The sequence below is a fragment of the Mesoplodon densirostris genome, chromosome 9, assembly GCF_025265405.1.
Source record: "Mesoplodon densirostris isolate mMesDen1 chromosome 9, mMesDen1 primary haplotype, whole genome shotgun sequence".
NCBI classification, from domain to species: Eukaryota; Metazoa; Chordata; class Mammalia; order Artiodactyla; family Ziphiidae; genus Mesoplodon; species Mesoplodon densirostris.
In genome coordinates this window covers 100,571,923-100,594,653 of record NC_082669.1, presented here as the reverse complement: position 1 = coordinate 100,594,653, position 22,731 = coordinate 100,571,923, and the positions used below count along the sequence as shown (strand labels likewise).

The 22,731-nt window shown below is 44.0% G+C and overlaps 1 protein-coding gene and 1 non-coding gene across 4 annotated transcripts in view; both read left to right on the top strand.

Annotated features, from left to right (window-relative positions):
• DENND2A (DENN domain containing 2A) overlaps positions 1-22,731 on the top strand; it is a 102,225-nt gene that overhangs the window by 34,857 nt on the left and 44,637 nt on the right. For all 3 annotated transcript variants that reach the window (XM_060108422.1, XM_060108421.1, XM_060108420.1), the window contains 2 exons: positions 11,447-11,574; positions 13,206-13,327. In XM_060108422.1, the coding sequence (XP_059964405.1) occupies positions 11,447-11,574; positions 13,206-13,327 (250 nt within the window). The remainder of the gene's footprint in view (positions 1-11,446; positions 11,575-13,205; positions 13,328-22,731) is intronic.
• TRNAR-CCG (transfer RNA arginine (anticodon CCG)) lies at positions 17,650-17,722 on the top strand. The gene has a single exon. It is a non-coding gene; the product is annotated as a tRNA-Arg (tRNA).

The following is a 22,731-nucleotide window of genomic DNA, read 5'->3' as shown; positions in this document are numbered from 1 at the left end:
ACTCCCACTTTGTTCTGGTTCATTATTCTTTTAATGCACAACTGAATTCTATTTGCTAATATTCTATTTAAGATTTTTTTAAGATTTATTATATTTTATTTATTTAATTAATTTATTTTTGGCTGTATTGGGTCTTAGTTGCGGCACATGGGATCTTTTATTGCGGCGCGCAGGCTTCTTTCTAGTTGTGGCGTGCAGGTTTTCTCTCTCTAGTTGTGGCGTGTGGGCTCCAGGGTGCGTGGGCTCTAGTTTGTGGCATGTGGGCTGTAGTTGAGGTGCACGAGCTCAGTAGTTGTGGCGTGCAGGCCTGGTTGCCCTGCGGCATGTGGGATCCCAGTTCCCTCACCAGGGATCAAACCTGCATCCCCTGCATTGGAAGGTGATTCTTTACCACTGGACCACCAGGGAAGCCCCCTATTTAAGATTTTTGTACCAGTATTCTATAAATGGGACTGGTCTATACTAACTTTACCAGGCTTTGGTATCAGCGTTATGTGATATCTACAGAAGAATTTACAGGCTTCCTTCTTTATGCGCTGAGAAGGTTTGAATCCACCTCCAGTTCTAAACCCTTTCCCAAACCAGTGCCAGCCTCAGGGCCCTGAGTGCCCTCGTGACTTTTCTGCTCCTGTCCCCAGTGCTTATCCAGAGTAGCCCTTCCGTGCCCTTTCCGGGCTATTCCTCCGAAGAGGCCCACTCTCCCAGGGGCAGCTTCGTTCTGGGAAATTGGAATCTTTCAGCCGTGTCATCCCTGGGCAGACAGATCAACCTGGTGAACAGTTATTCCTATTATCTCTTCTCTCTTAGCTATCATCTGCTCTTTTCAGTCTTCCAGCATTTTCTTTAAAACCAGCTAAAGTTACTTAGTTTCAGTCCAAAGATGTAATTTTTCTTGGCCAGTTTGAATATGGTTGCATCAACTGTGTTTTAAGAATTTTGGCTTTGGATTTTTCGTTTTGTTTAAAATGGTACAACGGAGGTGATTAGGGCAAGATGTTCGCTTTCTACTCTTAACAAACAAAGTATGCTCTTTATTGTGGTCCTATCGCTTAAGAAAAAAAGAAAAGACCCAACTCTGAATTTGGCAGGCTTCCTGTCCTCTCTGAGGCAGGAAAGCCAAGCCAAGGTTGAAGAAAGAAATGATTAAGGATTTTGAGGTTATGAGGGTTTAGAATTACACGGCCAGGCTGCGCGCTCCCGAGAACGTATTCAGCTTATTTTCATAGGCCGTTAGTCCACCTCAGCAAGAGCCAAACCAACGGATTCAGATTCTCGGTTTGAGAAAATGTCTTTTTCTTTTTCTTCTCTTTCTCTCCTTCTATTTTTCCCTGCTCTTTTTTCTTTTTTCCTCTTTTCTCTTCTCTTCCTCCTTCCTTCTGTCTTTTCTCTCTTCTTGCTTCATTTCTCTAAAGCCCCAGGAAATTAACTGCAAGGACTTATGCCTTCAACCCTAAAATGGAAAATGAGAAACCCTCAAATGTCAGGAAATTCCAAAGATAAGGTTCCTACAGCAGCATTAACTTGGTTATGTATATTTTATGGCATACGTTTAACAACTTTGGCAGGAATGCCTTAAGGCTGACATTTAACAAGAAAAGTTATTATTTTTTAAGTGTTAGCAGCATCCTGAATTCACATGGGTCTGTATATCTAAAGTGTTTTCATTCAAATTCAGATTTTTTATTTTAGTTTAATTTGATCACATGACAGAGCTTTTAGATCTTTATGAAACTAAATAACTATGTTGACCAAAATTTCAACTTTTCAACTGATGATTTTGGCATCACATAGATTCAGCCTTTCCTTGGGGCTTTAGTGTAAGACTTTCAGAACTTTCTGAGGACATGAAACCTCAGTCATTATATGGCTGCCAAATCATACGGCACTGTTATTGATTCCATAATTTCCATCTACTCTAGGACTGATAGGGATCCCCACAGAAGTCTGGCTGGGCAGCAGCCCTCAGCTATCATGGGTTTAGTCGTTAAAGTTAATGTACCAGCTACGCTGTGGTCTGTCTCTGTCACTATGAGTCTGTCTCAGTCACCATGGCATCCATGAGGCAACTCTAGCTACCACGTCTAAAAACTGAATGTTTAAAATCTTCAAAGGGGCAAATTGTTTGATTAATTTGAGATTTAGAGCAAAAGTAACTTTGAAAGCAGCTGAGAAGCTTGACTTTGTAAATTCATTTATTTCGATAGTAGTTGCATTGGAAGACAAAGAGATGAGAGTAGAGAGGGTAGTTGTCATTCTACATTAGAATAGTGATTGTCATGTCTTATTTCTCATGAGAAGGTGGAAATGGTTGGATTTTAGATACAGTGGTGGCTAAGGATAGTTTTTCTTCTGACATTTCTATTTTTGCATCCAGGATAGAGATAAGTGGAAACCCAACATGCATAGTCATAGCACTGGACAGAGGAGATACCCAGTAGCAGAGTGAGAGCTAAGAGCTGACATAAACATTCTCTCATTTAGCCCCCGACTCTGATCACCTGGTGGTGAGACAGGCTGGGACCTGGGACTCTTTGCTGCAGTGCTGCAATGCTTGCACCTGGACAAACATCTCCTTGAGCAGCAAAATACAAAGAAACTATAAGGGACTAAAAATAACTGCATGCATGTGCAGTTGGGGCACATTCTGGACAAAAGATACAAAGAGACCAAAAAAACCCAACTGCCACTTTTGAAGAGCCGGCAGGGAGAAAAAGTAGGGTACTGCGCATGTCCCCTGCATACAACACCACCTAAGGGGTGGGAAACCCACCTAAGCCATCCCTCTGGCCCGACCCCTGGACACACCCCTACCCTCACCCCATATAAGGAACCAGCTCGCAGCCCCTTGAGCAAATGAGCAAGTAAGGGAACCTGTTGTTTGTTCTCGCTCCCCACTGCTGCAGCAGGGGCCCCAATAAAGTCTTGCCTGAATTTCTTGTCTGGCCTCTGATCAATTTCTATTGATTAAGGAGGCCAAGAACCCTGATCAGGAACAGTGGTATGAATGCCCTTCCCAAGGAGAAGAGCTGCCCCTGATCACCGGGATGGAGGAAAGAAGAGAGTCTCTGGCAGCTGGAGGTGGATGAGGGAATCAGAGCAAGGCATCCCCGGTTTCTAGCTCATCTGAATGGTGTTTTAGGTGGGTGCTGGGTCTCAGGCTGTCCAAGCAAATTTAAATACAGCTGAAAATAATTCTGGGGGAACTGTGTTCAAACAATTGACTAAAAATTAGCTCTCAGAATGCAGGTAAAATATTTCTTTACCTCAAAATAGGGATAAATTATAAGCAGTAAAGGTGGCCATTAAAACCAGCTTTTAAAATATTCACTCACTTACTCAACCAACAAATATTTACTATACCTATGTAGTATTATGCTATAGCAATGAATAAGACAGACTCAGACCCTGCCCTCATGAAACTTACGTACTAGTAATAGTCAGAACTATTCAACTGGTTATGTAACTAAGCGCTCTCAGGGCCATGAGGAAGCCCGTGGTGCTGTGGGAATGTTCAGCAGGGGTAGCTAGCCTGTCGTGGAAGCCGGGCCAGCTCAGAGAGGAAGTGACACTCGTGCAAGGCCTGAGGTTCCCAGGCAAGGGGGGTGGGCTGGGAACTGGGGTGTGAGTGTGTGCAGTTTGAGTGGACAAACAAGCAGAGGCCCTGGGGCAAGAAGGAATTTAGCACGCTGGAGGACTGAAAGGCAGGGGGTGGGCCAGAGGTGTAGGAAGAGTGTGAGCTGCGGCCCAGAAGCCCTCTGGAGTCAGCTCTGGAAGAGCCTTGGAGCCCAGGCGAGGGTTTTGGCCTGTTACCGAAGAGGAATGGGACGCATCTGGAAGTTTCTAAAAAGGGGAGAGACACAATCCGATTTGCGTTCCTAAGAGGTTGCCCCACCCCGCAGCTGCGGGGAGACTGGAAGGGGCACCAGTGGACAGGGTGGGTAGTTGGGGCGGGTGGGAGGGAGATCAAGGAGGTTTGGGGGTTACCCTGTGGTATAACTGCAGTGGGGATTGAGAGAAGTGGGTGGATCCCAGGGATACTTTGCAGGTAGAACTCGTTCATTGGTTAGATGTGGGCAGTGATGGAGAGGGAAGGTCGCACAGGACTTCCAGGGTTAAGGCGTAAACACTTGGACGGATGGTGATGGCCTTTGCCGAGATGGCGGCACTGGAGAGGGAGCTGGTCCTTATGAGGGAGTGGGGAATGGTGGCATGAGTTCAGGTTCGGATTTGTTCATTTTGAGCTTCTCTTGCATCCTCTAAACAGAGATGTGGGATGAGCTCTTATGTTAGTACTTCGTTTACAAAAATATGGAAAAGTCACAAATAACATTCAAAATGCTATTTGAAACTACGCTATTTTGCCGGGGGACACCACACAGCTTGCGGGATCTTAGTTCCCCAACCAGGGATCCAACCTGCGCCCCCTGCAGTGGAAGCGCAGAGTCCCAGTCACTGGACCTCGAGGAAACACATTCCCAGGGACTTCTTACCCGTGCATCACCAGCTGTGAGCTCAATTCCACCCTTTAGGAAGGTGCTTATTAAACATGCAGCTGGATGTGGAACAAACATGGAAATGTTTAAATGAGAGAGAAGCCAATTTGGATGTGGTTATCATTAACCTTTCAAGATTTCCTTTCAAAGTTAATATGTAAATAACGGTATTAAAACCTTTTTTTCAGTTAAATAATATTTTCATGGAAAATACTTAGCTAAATGATTGGATGATTAGTTTAATCATATTTCTCCTCTTTGGGACCCTAATCACCTACTTGAACCTCAGAACCAAAGGACTGCAGTCCTTGGTGGTATTTATGCAGATTATAGAAATAGTGCTGAGGAGGAACCAACCACTTAATAAAGCTAATGCTTGCAAACATGTCACCAACACAGAACAATGAGAAATCAAACTTCGTGATTGGGATTTTGTTTTCCCGCTGCCTCTAGAAGCTGGGCATGTAAGGATTTCTGGTTTCTTCTTGATCTTGGATGGACAGTAGCTTCACGTTGATTTAAAGTTTGTCTTTCAGGCTTCCTGTATAAGAATTAGCCAGCTAAAACCCGACATTTTAATACAGAAATGGAACTACTATTTAAGAAATCCTGTGATGAATTCTTTTGCAAATTAAATAAGAGTTTTGCACTGTGAATAACCATCCTCTAATCAGCTTTTTTTTTTATTAATGGAAGTTTGTAACATTTTAAAAGTGGGCTTTTCTGATACTGTTTAGACTGATGGTACCTTTGATGTGTTGGGAATCAAATGCAAAATATAGCTGATATCTTGTTTTAGCATCTCTTCTTAGAAATATGGAAGGATCATAAAAAAACATTCAAACTATAGCTTGAAATCCCAGGGTATCTGACAGCAACCATTTGGATTACAGGCTAATCCCATCCTAACAAACCCCAACAGATGATCCAGATTCTTGATTGTGCCACATATGCTCTAAATAAGTGAGCCATCATAAAAATAAATAAATAAATAAATAAATAAATAAATAAGTGAGCCATCTGCTGGGACTTGGAGAGCCTTTAGCATACAAACATCTTTATTGTTAGGGCATTTATTATTAAAACATTTGAACTATTCAGATATTATTTCATAAATATTTTATAATAATTTTATTATTTTAAAATTTGACCTATACAAATATTGCTTCACTGGTACCTCAAATGATATTTCAAAAAATAGATAATGGGGCTTCCCCAGTGGCGCAGTAGTTGAGAATCTGCCTGCTAATGCAGGGGACACGGGTTTGATCCCTGGCCTGGGAAGATCCCACATGCCGCAGAGGAACTAAGCTCGTGTGCCACAACTACTGAGCCTGTGCTCTAGAGCCCATGAGCCACAACTACTGAGCCTGCGTGCCGCAACTACTGAAGCCTGCGCGCCTAGAGCCCATGCTTCACAAGGAGGGAAGGCACTGCAATGAGAAGCCCGCGCACCACAACAAAGAGTAGCCCCCACTCGCCGCAACTAGAGAAAGCCCACGTGCAGCAACAAAGACCCAACACAGCCAAAAATAAATAAATAAATAAATAAAAATTTAAAAAATAAAAATAAATAATGATAGGGCTTCCCTGGTGGCGCAGTGGTTAAGAATCCACCTGCCAATGCAGGGGACACTGGTTCAAGCCCTGGCCCAGGAAGATCCCACATGCTGTGGAGCAACTAAACCCATGCGCCACAACTACTGAGCCTGTGCTCTAGAGCCCACGAGCCACAACTACTGAAGCCTGCGCACCTAGAGCCCGTGCTCCGCAACAAGAGAAGCCACTACAATGTGAAGCCTGCGCACCGCATGAAGAGTAGCCCCCACTTGCCTCAACTAGAGAAAGCCCGCGCGCAGCAACAAAGTCCCAACGCAGCCATAAATAAATAAATAAAATTTTAAAAATAAGTAACGATAGGGCTTCCCTCTTGGCGCAGTGGTTAAGAATCCACCTGCCAATGCAGCAGACACGGTTTCGATCCCTGGTCCGGGAAGATCCCACATGCCGTGGAGCAACTGAGCCCGTGCAGCACAACTACTGAGACTGCGCTCTATAGCCCGCAAGCCACAACTACTGAAGCCCGCGCGCCTAGAGCCCGTGCTCCACAACAAGAGAAGCCACCGCAATGAGAAGCCCATGTACCGCAGCGAAGAGTAACCCCCGTTCACCGCAACTAGAGAAAGCACGCACTCAGCAATGAAGACTCAACGCAGCCAAAAATAAATAAATAAATAAATAAATAAATTTATAATAAATAAATAAATAAATCATGATAGAGCTCTCTCCATGGCAAAGCAAGGCACAGCTGCCGCCCCTTTCTGCAATCAAAGAAAAGGCCCACCTTAGCCAAGGTCATGCTGGAATCCCAGGCAGTCAAGGCTTTAGCTGTAGGCTGTGGCCACCACCCTCTCCCTCTGCTGCTGGGAGTGGAGCTTCCCGCTATTGTGGCAGAAACTGCTCAGCTGCCAGTGAAGTGACTCCCCACCTGTCCCCTCTTTTCCCTGTGAGGGTTCATAGCATCTCTTTATCGGATAGTTTAGTTACATTATGGGAAATAGAGGGCTTGCCTGGGCAATGCTCAGTAATGTGTAATATGGTTTTATAGAGAAAATTAGTTTGGGAATTCCCTGGCGGTCCAGTGGTTAGGACTCCGTACTCTCACCGCCGAGAGCCCCTGGTTCAGTCCCTGATTGGGGAACTAAGATCCCACAAGCCGCACAGCCAAAAACAAAAACAAAAAAATAGTTCAAGTTCCTAACAATAAACTTTGGAAACTCGACCTGTTTTAATCTGGGGACTGTGACTGCAGCTTTCCTCCTGCCTTGCCTTACTTGTGTGCTCTGCATAATGCCTGTCGTTTTTTTTTTTTTTTAATTTATGTATTTTTGGCTACGTTGGGTCTTCCTTGCTGAGCATGGGCTTTCTCTAGTTGCAATGCACGGGCTTCTCATTGTGGTGGCTTCTCTTGTTGCGGAGCACAGGCTCTAGGCACATGGGCTTCAGTAGTTGTGGCACGCAGGCTCAGTAGTTGTGGCTCGTGGGTTCTAGAGCGCAGGCTCAGTAGTTGTGGAGCACAGGCTTAGTTGCTTCGCGGCATGTGGGATCTTCCCCGCCCAAGGCTTGGACCTGTGTCCCCTGCACTGGCAGGCGGATTCTTAACCACTGTGCCACCAGGGAAGTCCAGTGCCTGTCTTTTTAAGAGCACCAATCTCCAACCAGATTTCCTGGGTTCTCCCAAAGTGGCTTTCACCAATTTACCTTATGGCTCTATACCTGTTTTCTCACGCATAACATGTGCATAATAATAGTAATCTTTCACAAGGTTGTCGTAAAGTTTGAAAGTGCTGATCCAAGACAAGCACTTGGTCAGTACACAGTAAGTACTGAATGAATGATTCTGTGGTGTCTGAACAGTTTGCGTTTTCCCTACCATGTAGCGTACATGCTGAGGACTAGCTAATGTAACGTGGTTTGCTCAGCAGGGGAAACCCAGGAGTTCTGGCCCACTCCAGGCCAGTTACCTCACTCTGCTCTGGGCCACACCTCCAGCCCCAATCAGCTTGCCTGGCTGATGCCAGCCTGGGCTAATGGAAACTGGACTAGGAAATGTTCAGAGTGGGGTCACAGCACAACCCATTCCCATCTTAGAGAAAACGGCTCAGACCTGCTTTCCCCCAGGTCCCATCTGCAAAAGTGCTGAAGCTCAGTCCTTCCTCTCCCCGCTGGACACCATCTTTGTGCTCCTGTCCTAAGTGCCGCGTTCAAGTTCATAAAGGAATGAGGGTGGGGTGGAGATAAGGGGTGATGAATTCAGTTGTGTAGACATTAAAGTATAGAACCTAATGAATTCCCCGGTTGTCCAGTGGTTAGGACTCGGCACTTTCACTGCTGTGGCCCCAGGTTCATTCCCGGGTTGGGGAACTAAGATCCCGCAAGCCGTGCAGTGCGGCCAAAAAAAGAAAGTATAGAGCCTAAAGAGAAGCTTTGGGAAACACCTACAGCCCAGAAAGAGGACGAGGTAGAGAGCTGCCAAGCCCAGAAAGAGGACGAGGTAGAGAGCTGCCAGCGCAAGCCCAGGAGGAGTGGTCTGACAGGGCAAGTAGAGATAGGGCAGCCCTGCACCCGCCTCCTCAAACCGTCAGGGGGCGCTGGTTTGCAGGTGTTTCCAACCCTTTGCCAAACGATACTTTTGTAAAATATAATAAAAAAAAGAATTACCAGAGGAATGTAATGAAAAAAGACGTCAGTATACAAACCTCAGTTTTTTGTGTGTTTTTTTGTAAGTTCATTCTGTCAAATTGTTTGAAAAGTTTCTAAACGCTTTCTCTCAGTTTCTGTACTTATCTTGTCAAGGACTGGAAACGGCACCCCAGCTCTGGCCCACAGATTGCACTTTGAGCACTGCTACCTTATGCTGTAGAAACCAAGTCGTGTCCTGTAATGAAAGGACTGAGAAAGTTGTTAGGTTCTACCAGAAACTCACTAGTGACCTTTAGGAGGAATTTCAGAAAAGGGATGCACACGGACAGGTTGAGAGGGGAAGGGAAAGGAAAACGAGTGAACTATGGTAAACTAAAAGAGGAATCTCCGCTCCTCCTCCCCTCCCCCAGTTAGAAAGGTTGGCAAGGGCTTCCCTGGTGGCGCAGTGGTTGAGAGTCCGCCTGCCGATGCAGGGGACACGGGTTCGTGCCCCAGTCCGGGAAGATCCCACATGCCGTGGAATGGCTGGGCCCGTGGGCCATGGCCGCTGAACCTGCGCGTCCGGAGCCTGTGCTCCGCAACGGGAGAGGCCGCGGCAGTGAGAGGCCCGCGTACCAAAAACAAACAAACAAAAAATGTTGGCAAGGATGGTGAGAAATAGCAGAACCACAAAGGTCATTGCTCCAAATGAAAGATTTTTAAGACAGAGGAAACCTGCGCATGTTTAAAGAAGGAGAGAAAGAAGCTAGTGGAGAGGGACAGATTTAAACTGCAAGAAATCCCCAAAGCTTGGACAGCAGGCAAATGGCCTCCGCTTGGTTCCGCTGTCTCATTGCCTGGCACTCTCCACCCTGTCCCCTGCAGCCCAGCCATGCTGTCCGTCTGTCTGCCGTTTCCTGAAATGCATCGAGCTCTCTCTGTAGACTCAGGACTTTCCCACATGCTTTTCCCTCTTTTTGGAATGCTCTTCCCCCGACTAAGTTCTTTTTATCCTTCAAGGCTCAGCTTCAATGAGTGACTTTCTCATAGAGGCCTCCCTTGATGCATCCCACCACCTACATTGAGCCTTCCTCGATATCCTCGCAGCCTGTGCTTTTCCATCACTGAACTTAACCCAGTTTATAACTCTGTTTATCTGTGTGTGAGCTGGGTGAACATCTGTCTTCCTCCCTAGAATGTAAGCTCTTTGAGGCAGGGACTCTGGCTGTTTTAGTCCTTATTTTTCAAACCCTGAGCACAGTGCCTCCCACACAGTAAATGTTCTTATAAAGCACTGGCTGCATAAATAACTAATAGCACCACGACAGATAATAATAGCTAACATTTGTTGAGGGCTTATTAGGTGCCAAGGACTTTACAAACGTCCTCTGTTCTATGGACAGTTCTAAGAGGTAATTACTGTTTTACAAATCAGGACACTGAGTTTGAGCTCAGGTAGTTTATCCAAGTTGAAAAGACTTGTGAATGAGGGATTCGGGATCTGTGTCCAGATTTGTTTAATCCTAGAGCCACCAGAGGGGCACTTTCTCCCGGGGCTGGAAGTATGGATGAGGAAGCAAGGACACTCTGCATTTTGCAGCCGTTAGCTGCAATGTGCCATCTGGCATGCACAGAACACTGTGCTAGACACATGAACACAGTGAGAGAGAAGAGCAGTGATTCCTGAGCCAGAGGAGGCTTGTGAGCATCTGGACCCTGTACCAGAAGGAGTGAGGGGCCAGGACCAAGTCAGCTCAGGATGTGCCCTGTTTAACGTGGGTGGACTGCACGTTCACCTAAAGTCCATTCACAGAAGGCCCAGGTGTGTTCAGCAGAAATTCCTGATAAATCTGCGTGGGGGTAGAAGAAGGTGAGCCTCTGGAGCCTGAGTGGGCAGGACTGTTCTGCTCCAACAGGGAGAAGTTGTGGGTTACTTTGGAGAAGGCTAGGGAGAGAGAGAAGAAAAAGGGGGGAGGTGGAGTGAACCTGTGAGATGGGTGATGTTTTGTATGTTTCATAATATGACCCACCTCATGATCTCCCAAGTGTTCCATAGAGTTACAAAAGATCATAGAAACTCAAGGTGAGTGGCCGTGTGTGTGTGTGTGTGTGTGTGTGAGCTGGAGAAGGGGCTACATTTCACAGTAGAGTCAGTACCAGCAGAACAGGGACAGCCCGTGTGGATGTAAGATGGGGGGAGGGTGGTGGTGAGCCAGGCCCCAGACAGAGCCCCAGGCACATTTGCACAGATCTCAGGGTGGGGTGGGGTGCCTCAGCTGGCCCTTGGGTTTCTGATAACCACTTGGGTGAGAGAAGGAGGAGGTGCTCAGGCTTCTTGTCTGCTCTGAATTGGCCATTACTACTCCTTTGTGTTTATTAATGTGTGCTCTGTAAACACACGAACATTTGAAAAATTCAGAAAAGTGAAAGTGAAGAGAAGACACCAGTCATCCCTCAGTCCTGAGAGAGCAGCTGTATGTTTCACTTCTCTTCTTTTTATCTTCTATGTATATGTTTGCTTACAAAGTTGGGATTGTATTTTACATGTGTACTTTACTATCTTTAGCTGGCATAATAGCATAAACATTCTCACAAGTTAAAAACCACATCTCATATTTGAGGATTTTCACACTTTCTTATAAAAAACAGAGTTGATTTCAGTATTGGAAATCTTTGCAAGAAAAAAAAAACCATTTTGGCATGTATTCTCTGAACCAGCCTAATTTGATTTGAGTTCTCGGTTTTTTTTCTTCCCACCTTGTACAACCCAGAAAGTCCTATGAGTTTGAAGACTTACTGCAGTCTTCCTCTGAGAACAGCAGGGTGGACTGGTACGCACAGACTAAGCTGGGGCTCACACGCACTTTATCGGAGGAGAACGTCTATGAGGACATTCTAGGTAAGAGGCCAAAATGTTTGAGTGAGTCTGTCTATGAGAAGGAAGAGGGAGGAAATGGGGCTGGCTGCTTGAAATACACACACACACACACACACACACACACACACAGTCACACTCAAAGGCAAACATGTACTCGAATGAGAGATCAGGTAGGTGGGTGGAAGAGTGACCCATGTTGAAATACGTGAGAGAAAAATGGGCTGGAGTGGGGAGGAAGGGCTGGCGATGAACGGCCAAGGAGGCAGAGCCTGACACAGCGGGAAACACACGAGACCTGGAGCCTCAATATCCGTGACTGAATCTTGGCTTTGCTACTTGTTAGCTGTGTGACATTGAGCTGGTGACTTAACATCTCTGAACTTCAATTCTCTCATCTCTGTACTAAGGAAGATGACAGCTACCTTACAGGGTTGTTTGAGGGCTGAAGAAAATGGTATGTAAAATACCTGGTTTATAACAGACTCTCAGTGAATTGTAGGGATTACTGAATGAAAGAAAACCAAAGACCACCGTACTCTTTCCAAACCTGTAGGAATGTGGCAGTAACGATGTCACAATTCAGACTGAAATGAATGTCTTCTTTTTAAAAAGTAACTTTGGCCTTGCTCGAAAGAATTCTCTGATTCCAAAATGGGACTCAGATTCACAGAGCTTTTGTGCATTTAGATTTGGTGAGCTAAATAATCTCCAGGGAGGATCACAGTTTCAGGAAGGTGTAAACTCAGACCATGTCTGCATATGTTGAGGGTGGCAGTGGGGGAAGAAATGAGCTGAGGAAGAGACCGTTCTGTGTCCCTGTGCAAGGGGCAGAGCAGGCAGATATACACGTACTTACACGCAGGCAGTCATCAACGCCAGAAGAAACTCCATGGTAGGAGGAAACATGAGACTTAAGGAAGGGCGTATACTAAGCCGAGCTATTTGACTTGCTGTGTCCAAGCTGCCAGAGATGGGTTCCTGCCAAAGCAGTAGGCCTCCCAAATCCAAAGTGGGTATGAGATCTAGACTTCTCTTAGCAGTGTGTACCTGACAGAGAAGCTTTCAGCTACAAGGAACAGAAAACCCAGCTGAAACAACAGAGGGAGTTTGGTGGCTCATGTGACCAGAACTGGCTTTTTCTTCCTCATTTCTTATCTCTCATGTTAGCTCCATTCGCAGCAGGTTTCCCACGATCCTCATGATGGCTGCCATTGGCTCCCCAGAATCTGTGCCTTGCAGCGAGAAAGGAAAGCCTGTGTCCTGCAAGTCCCAACAAACATCCTGAGGTTCACTCTGATGAGACTGATTTAGGTCCCTTGTTCACCTTCAGAGCCCAGGAACGCCATGCAGCAATTGGCTTAGGCTTGGAATATGAGCCCTTCCCAGAGCTGGTCACTGAGGCAGGGATTCGGGATACTCAGATTGGCTTAAACCCTGAAACTGGGAGTGGAGTTAATCTCACATTTCTAAGAATGGGGAGTCAGGGAGTTACCCCAGTGAAAACCAAGGTCTGTTACCAAGAGGAAGGCTAAATGGATAGCAAGACAACAGACGTCCCCACAAGGAGAGACCTGTTAAGGTGTTGGATCAAGATCTGATAAGGAGAATTTCCTTAGTGTTCCCAGTTTCTAATCCGTTGCCTTTGACTGCAGATCCACCAATGAAGGAAAACCCTTATGAGGACGTTGAGTTACATGGTCGATGCCTCGGGAAGAAGTGTGTCTTGAACTTTCCAGGTTCTCCCACCTCTTCCATCCCTGACACACCCACCAAGGTATGAGCCCCCAGAGGAGCAGTGGGGGAGAGGGGTCCCCAGCACCATGGCCTTGAGCAGGCTGCAGTTCTGGGTTACACTGGAATGCCAGGCCACCTTCACTGCCAGGCTCCTGGATTTACACTCCGGCAGCCTGCGTCCTCTTCCTGCCTCTAGTTCTCTTGGAACCCATCTGCTCAACAAGGCTTTCTAAAGTATCAGTTTAGCTTCTAGGTCAGAATTCTCCCCAGCTGAGTAAATAAGATAGCACATCCATGTTATACAGCTATAAATAAGAATGTCCTGACATAAAACAAACTCATATATGTTTGTGAATGTATAAGAATATCTCTGTAAGGGTCCCTAAGAATGAGTAAGTGGGTACCTCTGTGGAGCTGTCTGAGTGTCTGAGTATCTGGAGGTCAGGAAAGAAGACTGACATTTTCACAGAATATCTTTTTGAACCTTTTGCAGTTTTGTACTATGTGCATACAGATAATATTACTATATTCACATACATGATAACTTCAGCACATTGCCTACAGAGCTGAGTTCATATTCTTTTTTTTTTTTTTGCACGTGTAGTTTTATTTATAATGGTCCCAACTGGAAACAACCCCAATATCCTTCAGTGGGTGAACGGTTACGTATAGTATAGTACATTCATAGGATGGAATACTATTCGTCAATAAAAAGGAATAAGCTATTGATGTATACAACAACCTGGATAAATCTCCAGAGAATGATGGCAAATGAAAAAAGCCACTCCCTTGGGGTTACATGCTACATGGTTCCGTTTATGTAGTATTTTTGAAAGGACAAAATTGTAGGAACAGAGGACAGATTAGTATGAATTCATATTCTTTAGCATAGCATTAAGCTTCCTTTATAATTGATCCCTGGTTACCATTTCCCGCAGTTTCTACGTACAAAATCTTGTCTCCAGCCAAAGCCTACTAACTGCCCCTCTGATATTGTAGCCCCAGGATCAGCAAACTTTTTCTCTAAAGAACCAGAGATCTGGTCATACACGATGATATGTGATCTCTGTTGTAGCTACTCAGCGCTGCCATTGCAGTGCAGAGCAGCCACAGACTCTATGCAAACCAGTAAGCGAAGCTGTGTTCCAGTAAAACTTTATTTATGGACACGGAAATTAGATTTTATATAATTTTCATGTGTCATGAAATATATATATATTTTTTAGCCATTTAAAAGTGAAAATATTCTTGGTTCGTGGCCTGTACAAAAACAGGTGGCGGGCCAGATGTGGCCCATAGGCCGTAATTTGCCCACCCCTGTGCTAGGTCATTTCTACCTCTGCCCTTGGCTCTTGCCTGGACCTCTCCCTTCCCATCCTTTAAGGCCCAGTTCAATCATGCCTCCTTCAGGAAGGTTCCAGGTCATCCCACTCCCTGGGACTTGTTCCCCCTGTGCTTCCCTGTAACAGTCAGTGGGCTAAGCATTCGTTTCACACCAAACTATATATACTGTCTTATGATATCTCTTACTTTGATGATTTGAATTCTGATTTAGGTCATGTAAAATATCTTAAAAACATCTCCCCAACTAGATTGTAAATTCTTCAAGGTCAGAAAGTATATATTTGGTTTCTTTGTGTCTCCCATAAGTAGCTGTTATACAATGGTTTAGTTGTTGAAGAAATTAAATAAAGGAAGACCAAATCCAGGCTGCAAGTGTCCGTTTAAATCCCATTGAAAGGATCTGTTTCCAGCCTAAGAAAAGAAGCCATCTTCCTCTCTGGGCTCCACTCGAGGTCCGGATTTGCTGGCGGGCAGGGGGGTATACACATGAGACATGATAGTCACAAAGGGAACCTTCTTCAAGAGGGTGGAAGGTAGAACTTTTCATGAAGGATGGATCTTACCCACCCAAGTCGATTGCTGCAATACTTGCCAAAACCAATTAACTGCTGCTTTCTCCTCCTATGGAAAAGAGTGTCATCATGAATAATCCATGACAACCAGTAATTAGCAAATACTTTCTACTTGCCTTTGAAATGTGTTGTTTGTATTTTCATTGGAATGTGGATATCTTCAACATTTAGGGAATCCTTCATTTCCCACAGTGGATAAGTCTGGCTTAGAAGAAGAAGACTGTCTGTAGACTTTTCGATGGTGTCCATTCTGACCGGTGTGAGGTGATACTTCATTGTAGTTTTGATTTGCATTTCTCTAATAATTAGTGATTTTGAGCATCTTTTCATGTGCCACTTGGCCATCTGTAGGTCTTCTTTGGAGAAATGTCTACAAACAATAAATGCTGAAGAGAGTATGGAGAAAAGGGAACCCTCCTATACTCTGTTGGTGGGAATGTAAATTGTTACAACCATTGTGGAAAACAGTACGGTGGTTCCTTAAAAAGCTAAAAATAGAGCTATCATATGATCCAGCAACCCCACTCCTGGGAATATACCTGGAGGAAACCATAATTTGAAAAGATGCATGCACCCCACTATGCATGACAGCTCTGTTTACAATAGCCAGGACATGGGAGCAACCTAAATGTCCATCGACAGAGGAATGGATAAGGAAGATGTGGTACATATATACAATGGAATATTAGCCATAAAAAAGAACAAAATAATGCCATTTGCAGCGACATGGATTCACCTAGAGATTGTCATACTGAGGGAAATAAGTCAGACAGAGAAAGACAAATATCATATGATATCACTTTTATGTGGAATCTAAAAAAAATGGAACAAATGAACTTATTTACAAAACAAATAGAGTCACAGATGTAGAAAATAATTTTATGGTTACCGGGGGAATGGTGGGGGGGGCATAGGGATAAATTGGGAGGTTAGGATTGACATATACACACTAGTATATATAAAATAGATAACTAATAAGGACCTATTGTATATAGCACAGGGAATTCTACTCAGTACTCTGTAATGACCTATATGGGAAAAGAATCTAAAAAAGAGTGGATATGTGTATATGTATAACTGATTGACTTTGCTGTACAGCAGAAACTTAACACAACAGTGTAAATCAACTATACGCCAATAAAAATTAAAAAAAAGAAGAAGAAGGCGGCTGTCATACCCAGTCTGCCCCCTTCGTGTCTTACTCAGTTCTACCCCACTTCATGCAGGGAGTGAACTGCATGGCCTCTTAGGAACAATGGAAAACATCTGCCCAAAGCAGCTCTGCCTGCAGAACTTGGTGCTCCTCCCTCGTACCAGAAAGTAAAGGCTTAGCAGCCCTTTTCTTCCCCTTCCTGCCAGGCTAGAGAAAACCTAGGTCCCCTGTCCCCAAAACAGTAAAACACAGTAGGTAATCATGTCAGTGAGAACTTGAAGTCCAGAGGCAGCTATCCTGCAGAAAGAGAATCCAGTTGCCCAATGCACATGTCCGATTGCCACAGATACTTGCAGGCATTTTGAGCCTTTGCAAGTCTTTAGCAAGACTCTAATGTGTCATGCTCAGTTCTCTGCCTTCCTACATCTGGGTGTCTGGTTTGTGTCCCCGTTCTGGGGGACAGCTGCAGACTTCTCCACCTCCTCCATTTAGCTCATCCATATTCATGGAGCATCTGCCACATCTGGGCTGCATCTGGGACTGAGAACTTACTGAAGCAGTCTTTCCGTGACAACCTCCTCTACCAGCCACAGAAAAGTCCTAAAACATCTTTGAGGATTTTTATTTAATTAGATTGTGCCTAGTCCCAGTAGAGAAGTAAGGGTCAACTGGACAGATTTTCCTCAACAAGGAGAGACGTGCAGCTGGGGGCAGATGCTGACACTTAGAAACACACAATGCAAGCTCCTGAGAAGGGGCAAGCTCCTGAGAAGGGGCCGTTTTCTTTTCTTGCTATGTGTCACCCACCATTCCCACACGTAGAATAGCACAGTGAATATGGTAGGAACTATTTTTTGTAATAAAGGAAATCTAGGCTAATAAGAGATACTCTTTCTTATGTATTGACACCTAAGTGGGAAAAGTCACTAATGGCATTCTCTGGTTGCCTGGGTAGCTCACCGACACCATCTGCCACCAACAAATCATCTGTTACTTAGCTGCAGCTACGTAGAGACCGTATCTGGTCAGGTGTGCAGGTTCTGTAGCCTGACTGCCTCCATTCAAAACTTACCTAGACCACTTGCTAGTTCTGTGACTTTGGGCAGATAATCTTATCTCTGTACATCTGTATGTCATTGGTAAAAATACGGAATGATAATTGTACACTCCTCTTAGGGGGTCTTATGAAGATTAATCAGATTAATTCTTGTAAACCACTTAGATTAGTGCCTGCAACATAACTACTATTTATGTGTGTTTGCTAAATAGATAGAATTATGCTTTTCCGGGACTTCCCTGGTGGTCCAGTGGCTAAGACTCTGCACTCCGAATGCAGGGAGTCCAGGTTCGATCCCTGGTCAGGGAACTAGATCCCACATACTGCAACTAAGAGCTCACATACTACAACTGAGACCCGGAGTGGCCAAATAAATAAGTAAATAAATTTAAAAAAATTTTTTTAATTAAAAAAAAAAGAATTATGCTTTTCAATATGTGTTTTTTTTTTAAATTTGGTTGCACCAGGTCTTAGTTGCAACACGTGGGCTCCTTAGTTGTGGCTCCTGGGCTCCTTAGTTGCAGCTCGCCAGCTCCTTAGTTGCGGCATGTGAACTCTTAGTTGCAGCATGTATGTGGGATCTAGTTCCCTGACCAGGGATCAAACCCAGGCCCCCTGCATTGGGAGCATGGACTCTTATCCACTGCACCCCCAGGGAAGTCCCTCAATAACGTGTTCTTTATAAAATAACCTCATTTTCTAAAAACAGAACATTCTCATTATAAAATTCTTTTTAAATACCAAGAAGTGTAATTTTAAAAAAACTCATCTGTAATTGGGAATTTTAATTTATTCTTTGTACTCACCTATATTTTTTTCTGTAATAGATTGTTATTATGTGTGTGTGTGTGTTTTTAAAGTATTTTTATAAATTGCATGTAATCCCAGCACCCAGAGAAAACCACTGTTAACACTTTGGTTTACTTCCTTCCAGACCATGTCACACTGTACATGTATGTGTGTGTGTGTTTGTGTGTGTGTACATAAAAAAAAAAAGATTTGGGATGATATTGTATATACATTTTTGCTGCTCTTTTACATTTATCATGAGTGTTTCCCCATGTCATTACTTTCTTTTTAAAAACAATTTGTATTGCCTGCATGGTATGCCATCATTTAATATAATGCCATTACTTTACATTAGTGTAATGTCCCAAGTGTTGGAACGTGTGTGTATGCTTTCCTGTGTATCTCTATGTATGTATCGTTAAGGGAGCTTCTATGTATTCGTGTGAATATGTGTACCTGCGGGCATATGTGAACAAATGCGTATGCGTGTGCGAATGGCATCTGACTACTTCCTGGGGGAGGCCTCTGTAGAAGAGAGTAGGAGTCAGGTTGAGATAGGTGAAAGAGGAGATGGGATATTTTATATCAAGGACCCTTTCAGTCTCCTGCAGTCAGTCTCCTGAGGCAGTAGGTAGGGACATTCGAGGACTGGAAGGAGTTAAGCCATCAGCCACCATTCACAGACAAGAAGGGTGAATGAACTCTGGCTGAGTCCAGGTCGGCTCCCTCTTCGAGGCACAAGGCACGTAGCTTCCTTGTTGCCCCCTCCTCGCGGTGGATGCTCCCTGGCCAGGGCGCATCATACTGTCTCCTGAAATAAGAGGTTTCAACAGAGGGTTCTTGTCTGCTTTTCCCTTTTGGACACTACAGATCTTTGGGTGAGTCCATTGCGAATGGAATGTTTCTAAGGTTAGGGAGACTCTGGGGGCTGCTGCAGCAGAGCTAGGCTCCTCCATAGAGATTACTCCATAGAGACACCATAGGACGGGTCTGTTATCATCAGGGCTTGTCGGCCTGAGGTGCTCTGATCAAAAGCTGGGATCTTCTCTGGACCATAGTCACACAATCATTCCTAGGGTCCTGTAGTGACTTTCCTTTTATACTAGTTCAAGTTCGGCAAACTGCTGTTGGTTGCCTGATTTTGTAAATAAAGTTTTATTGGAACACAGCCAAGCTCATTTGTTTACATATTGTCTATGGCTGTTTTTGCACTACAGTGGCAGCGTTGAGTAGTTGTGACAGAGACAGTATAGGCCACAAAGCATAATATATTTACTGTCTGGCCTTTTAGAAAAAGCTTGCTGATTCCTGCTGGCTTCATATCCTCACTTTCAAAGGCCTTCTACAGACAATTCTGTCTTCATTGTTGACCATCTTTCCATCTGTTTCACTGCACTGGCTGTAAACCCCGAAGATTCTCTTAGTTTTATTTGCTCTTCCTCGCCTCTATTCCTGTTCTCAGATTGTGCTTGTTATACATGATAATACTCTCTCCGACAGCCCACTAAGCCTTTTTATCAGTTAAGAAGCTAATGAGGGCTTCCCTGGTGGCGCAGTGGTCGAGAATCCGCCTGCCAATGCAGGGGACACGGGTTTGAGCCCTGGTCCAGGAAGATCCCACATGCCGCGAAGCAACTGAGCCCGTGAGCCACAACTACTGAGCCTGTGCTCTAGAGGCTGTGTGCCACAACTACTGAACCCACGTGCCACAACGACTGAAGCCTGTGCGCCTAGAGCCCGTGCTCCGCAACAAGAGAAGCCACCGCAATGAGAAGCCTGCGCACCACAACGAAGAGTAGCCCCCGCTCGCCACAATTAGAGAAAGCCCGTGTGCAGCAGCGAAGACCCAACGCAGCCAAAAATAAAAAATAAATAAAATAAATAAATGTTTTTTAAAAAGAAGAAGCTAATGAAATTCCACCCCCTCATGAAAACTCCCTGGACATTTGGTGGCTTCCTCTGGGTGCTCTGGGACACACCAGGCCCCCTCTCCAGCAGCATGACCCCTGGAAGATGCAACCCCTACACAGCCTCCACCAGGTCTCTTCACACCCTTTAGAAAGTCATGTGCCTTGTTTTCCTTCCTTTCTGTTTTCTTTGTTCTCAGCCCTTTTCATAGGTCAAAACTTCTTTGAACAAACTCTATCACAATCTAAATCTCTAATAAAAACAGATAACCTGCTTTTTGCCAACAATTTGGTATGAGATTCCAATGCAGTGAAAGAACTGGGGCCATTTCCTTGGATTTCATTGCAGATGGAGTTTGGTCTTGAAGAAAGCTTCTCATTATTCCTTCTTCTGTGCTGCTTTAATTATTAAGAAGCCCATAGAGGGCAAGTCAGGCCAGCCTCTTCTACTCAGGGCTTGCGATGCTATGCGATTGATTGCTCCCTATAGACCCATGATGACATAGGAGGAGGCCACTTGGGAAGGCTGGGAGTCTATTCCTGGAAATCTTTAAAAAGGTTTTGGAGTTATTGATACATACTGTTTGGAACTAAATAAGAATGGAGAAACCAAAGGAACAAAATAAGACTATGAGAGTTTAAGATATGATAAATGTGGTCTTATAAATTGATAGAGAAAGAAAGGCTCATTTATTAAATGGAATAGGGATAAGTTAGCTTGAAGGAAAAAATCAGTTTAGACTAACATAAAATAAACTACAAATGGATTACTGAATAAAATATATTCAAAATAAACTAAGAAAATCCAAAAGAAAATTGAATTAAATATATATTAAACCTTTAAGAAGGTATTGTTTTTCTAGGGAAAGAAAGAAGAGAGTAAATTAATCACAAAGGAAAAGATGAACAGATTTTCATACATAGAAATGCTATGTGGGGAATTCTCTGGCAGTCTAGTGGTTAGGACTCCGACCTTTCAGTGCTGTGGGCCTGCGTTTGATCGCTGGTGGGAGAACTAAGATCCTGCAAGCAGTGAGGCCAAAAAAAAAAAAAAATGCTATGTGAAAAATTCCACATAACCAAAGTAAAAAATACAAACAAATCACAAAATCACACGGGAAAAACACACTTGCAGCAAAACTGACAAATAGTTCATATCTGTTCTATATAGAGAGCTCATCCAAAATAATAAGAAAAACACTAGGATCCCAAAGAATAAATAGGAGAAGAACATAAACAATATAATAAAGAAAAGTGCAGTTAGAACATTAAAGTATGAAAAAATGTCAGTGTCGTAAGAAAGAAAAACTTATACTGAATGCCTATTGTATATCAGGTACTCTGCTAGATACCTTTATCTCATCTAATTCATTAGGTAATTTTTAAAAAGACATTGCAGCTATAATTATGGTATCATAAAGCATGCATCTGGAAGTACCTTTAGAGAACATGTGGTCAAAGTTGTTTAAAATCTTTATTAATTTTCCTTATTTTATTGAGTAGTTATTACTTCATATCGTTCAGAATTTTAGTATGAAAAGTATTAGTGAAAAGTCTTTATCTCACCCCTATCTATTTCTCTCCCCAGAGCAACCACTGTTAGTTTTTTGTGTATCCTTTCAGAACTGTCCTATGCCTATACCAGCAGAATAGCTCCCCAACACACACACACCAGCATACTATACCAGCTATTCTACACCTTACCTTTTATGCTTAACAATATATAAATGAGAGAACCTTCCATACCAGTCCATTAAGTTTTTTTATACCTGCATTGTATTCTACTTTATGGATGTACCATAATTTGACCAGCTTCCATTGATGAATCTGTAGGTTGTTTCCAGTATTTTGTGTTTACAAACCATGGCACTGTACAGTATACTTTGCATAATATGACTTTCCTTGTGCAATATAACTTTGCATAAGTATGAGCATATCAGTAGGACAAATTCCTACAGGTGGAATTACTGGGTCAAAGCATATATGTATTTGTACTTTTGTTGACACTGCTAGATTGCCCTCCGTAGAGGTGTACCAATTTCCAGTCCCACCAACAGTGTATGAAAGTGTGAAAGTGATTTTATTCCCTCACTTTCATCAATACAGTGAGTTATCAAATTTTTTAATCTTTGCTAATCTTTGAGTGAAAAATGTTTCTTTAGCACATGAAAAGATGCTCAACATCACTAATTATGAGAGAAATGCAAATCAAAACTACAATGAGGTATCACCTCACATCAGTCAGAATGTCCATCATCAAAAAACTACAAACAGGGACTTCCCTGGTGGTGCAGTGGTTAGGAATCCGCCTGCCAATGCCAGGGACACGGGTTCGATCCCTGGTTGGGGAAGATCCCACATGCTGCGGATCAACTAAGCCCATGCACCACAACTACTGAGCCGGCGCCCTAGAGCCTGTGAGCCACAACTACTGAGCACACGCGCCACAACTACTGAGCACACGCGCCACAACTACTGAAGTCCACACACCTAGAGCCCGTGCTCCACAACAAAAGAAGCCACTGTAATGCGAAGCCCGCGCACCGCAACGAAGAGTAGCCCTCACTCTCCACAACTAGAGAAAGTCCGTGCACAGCAACGATGACCCAATACAGCCATAAA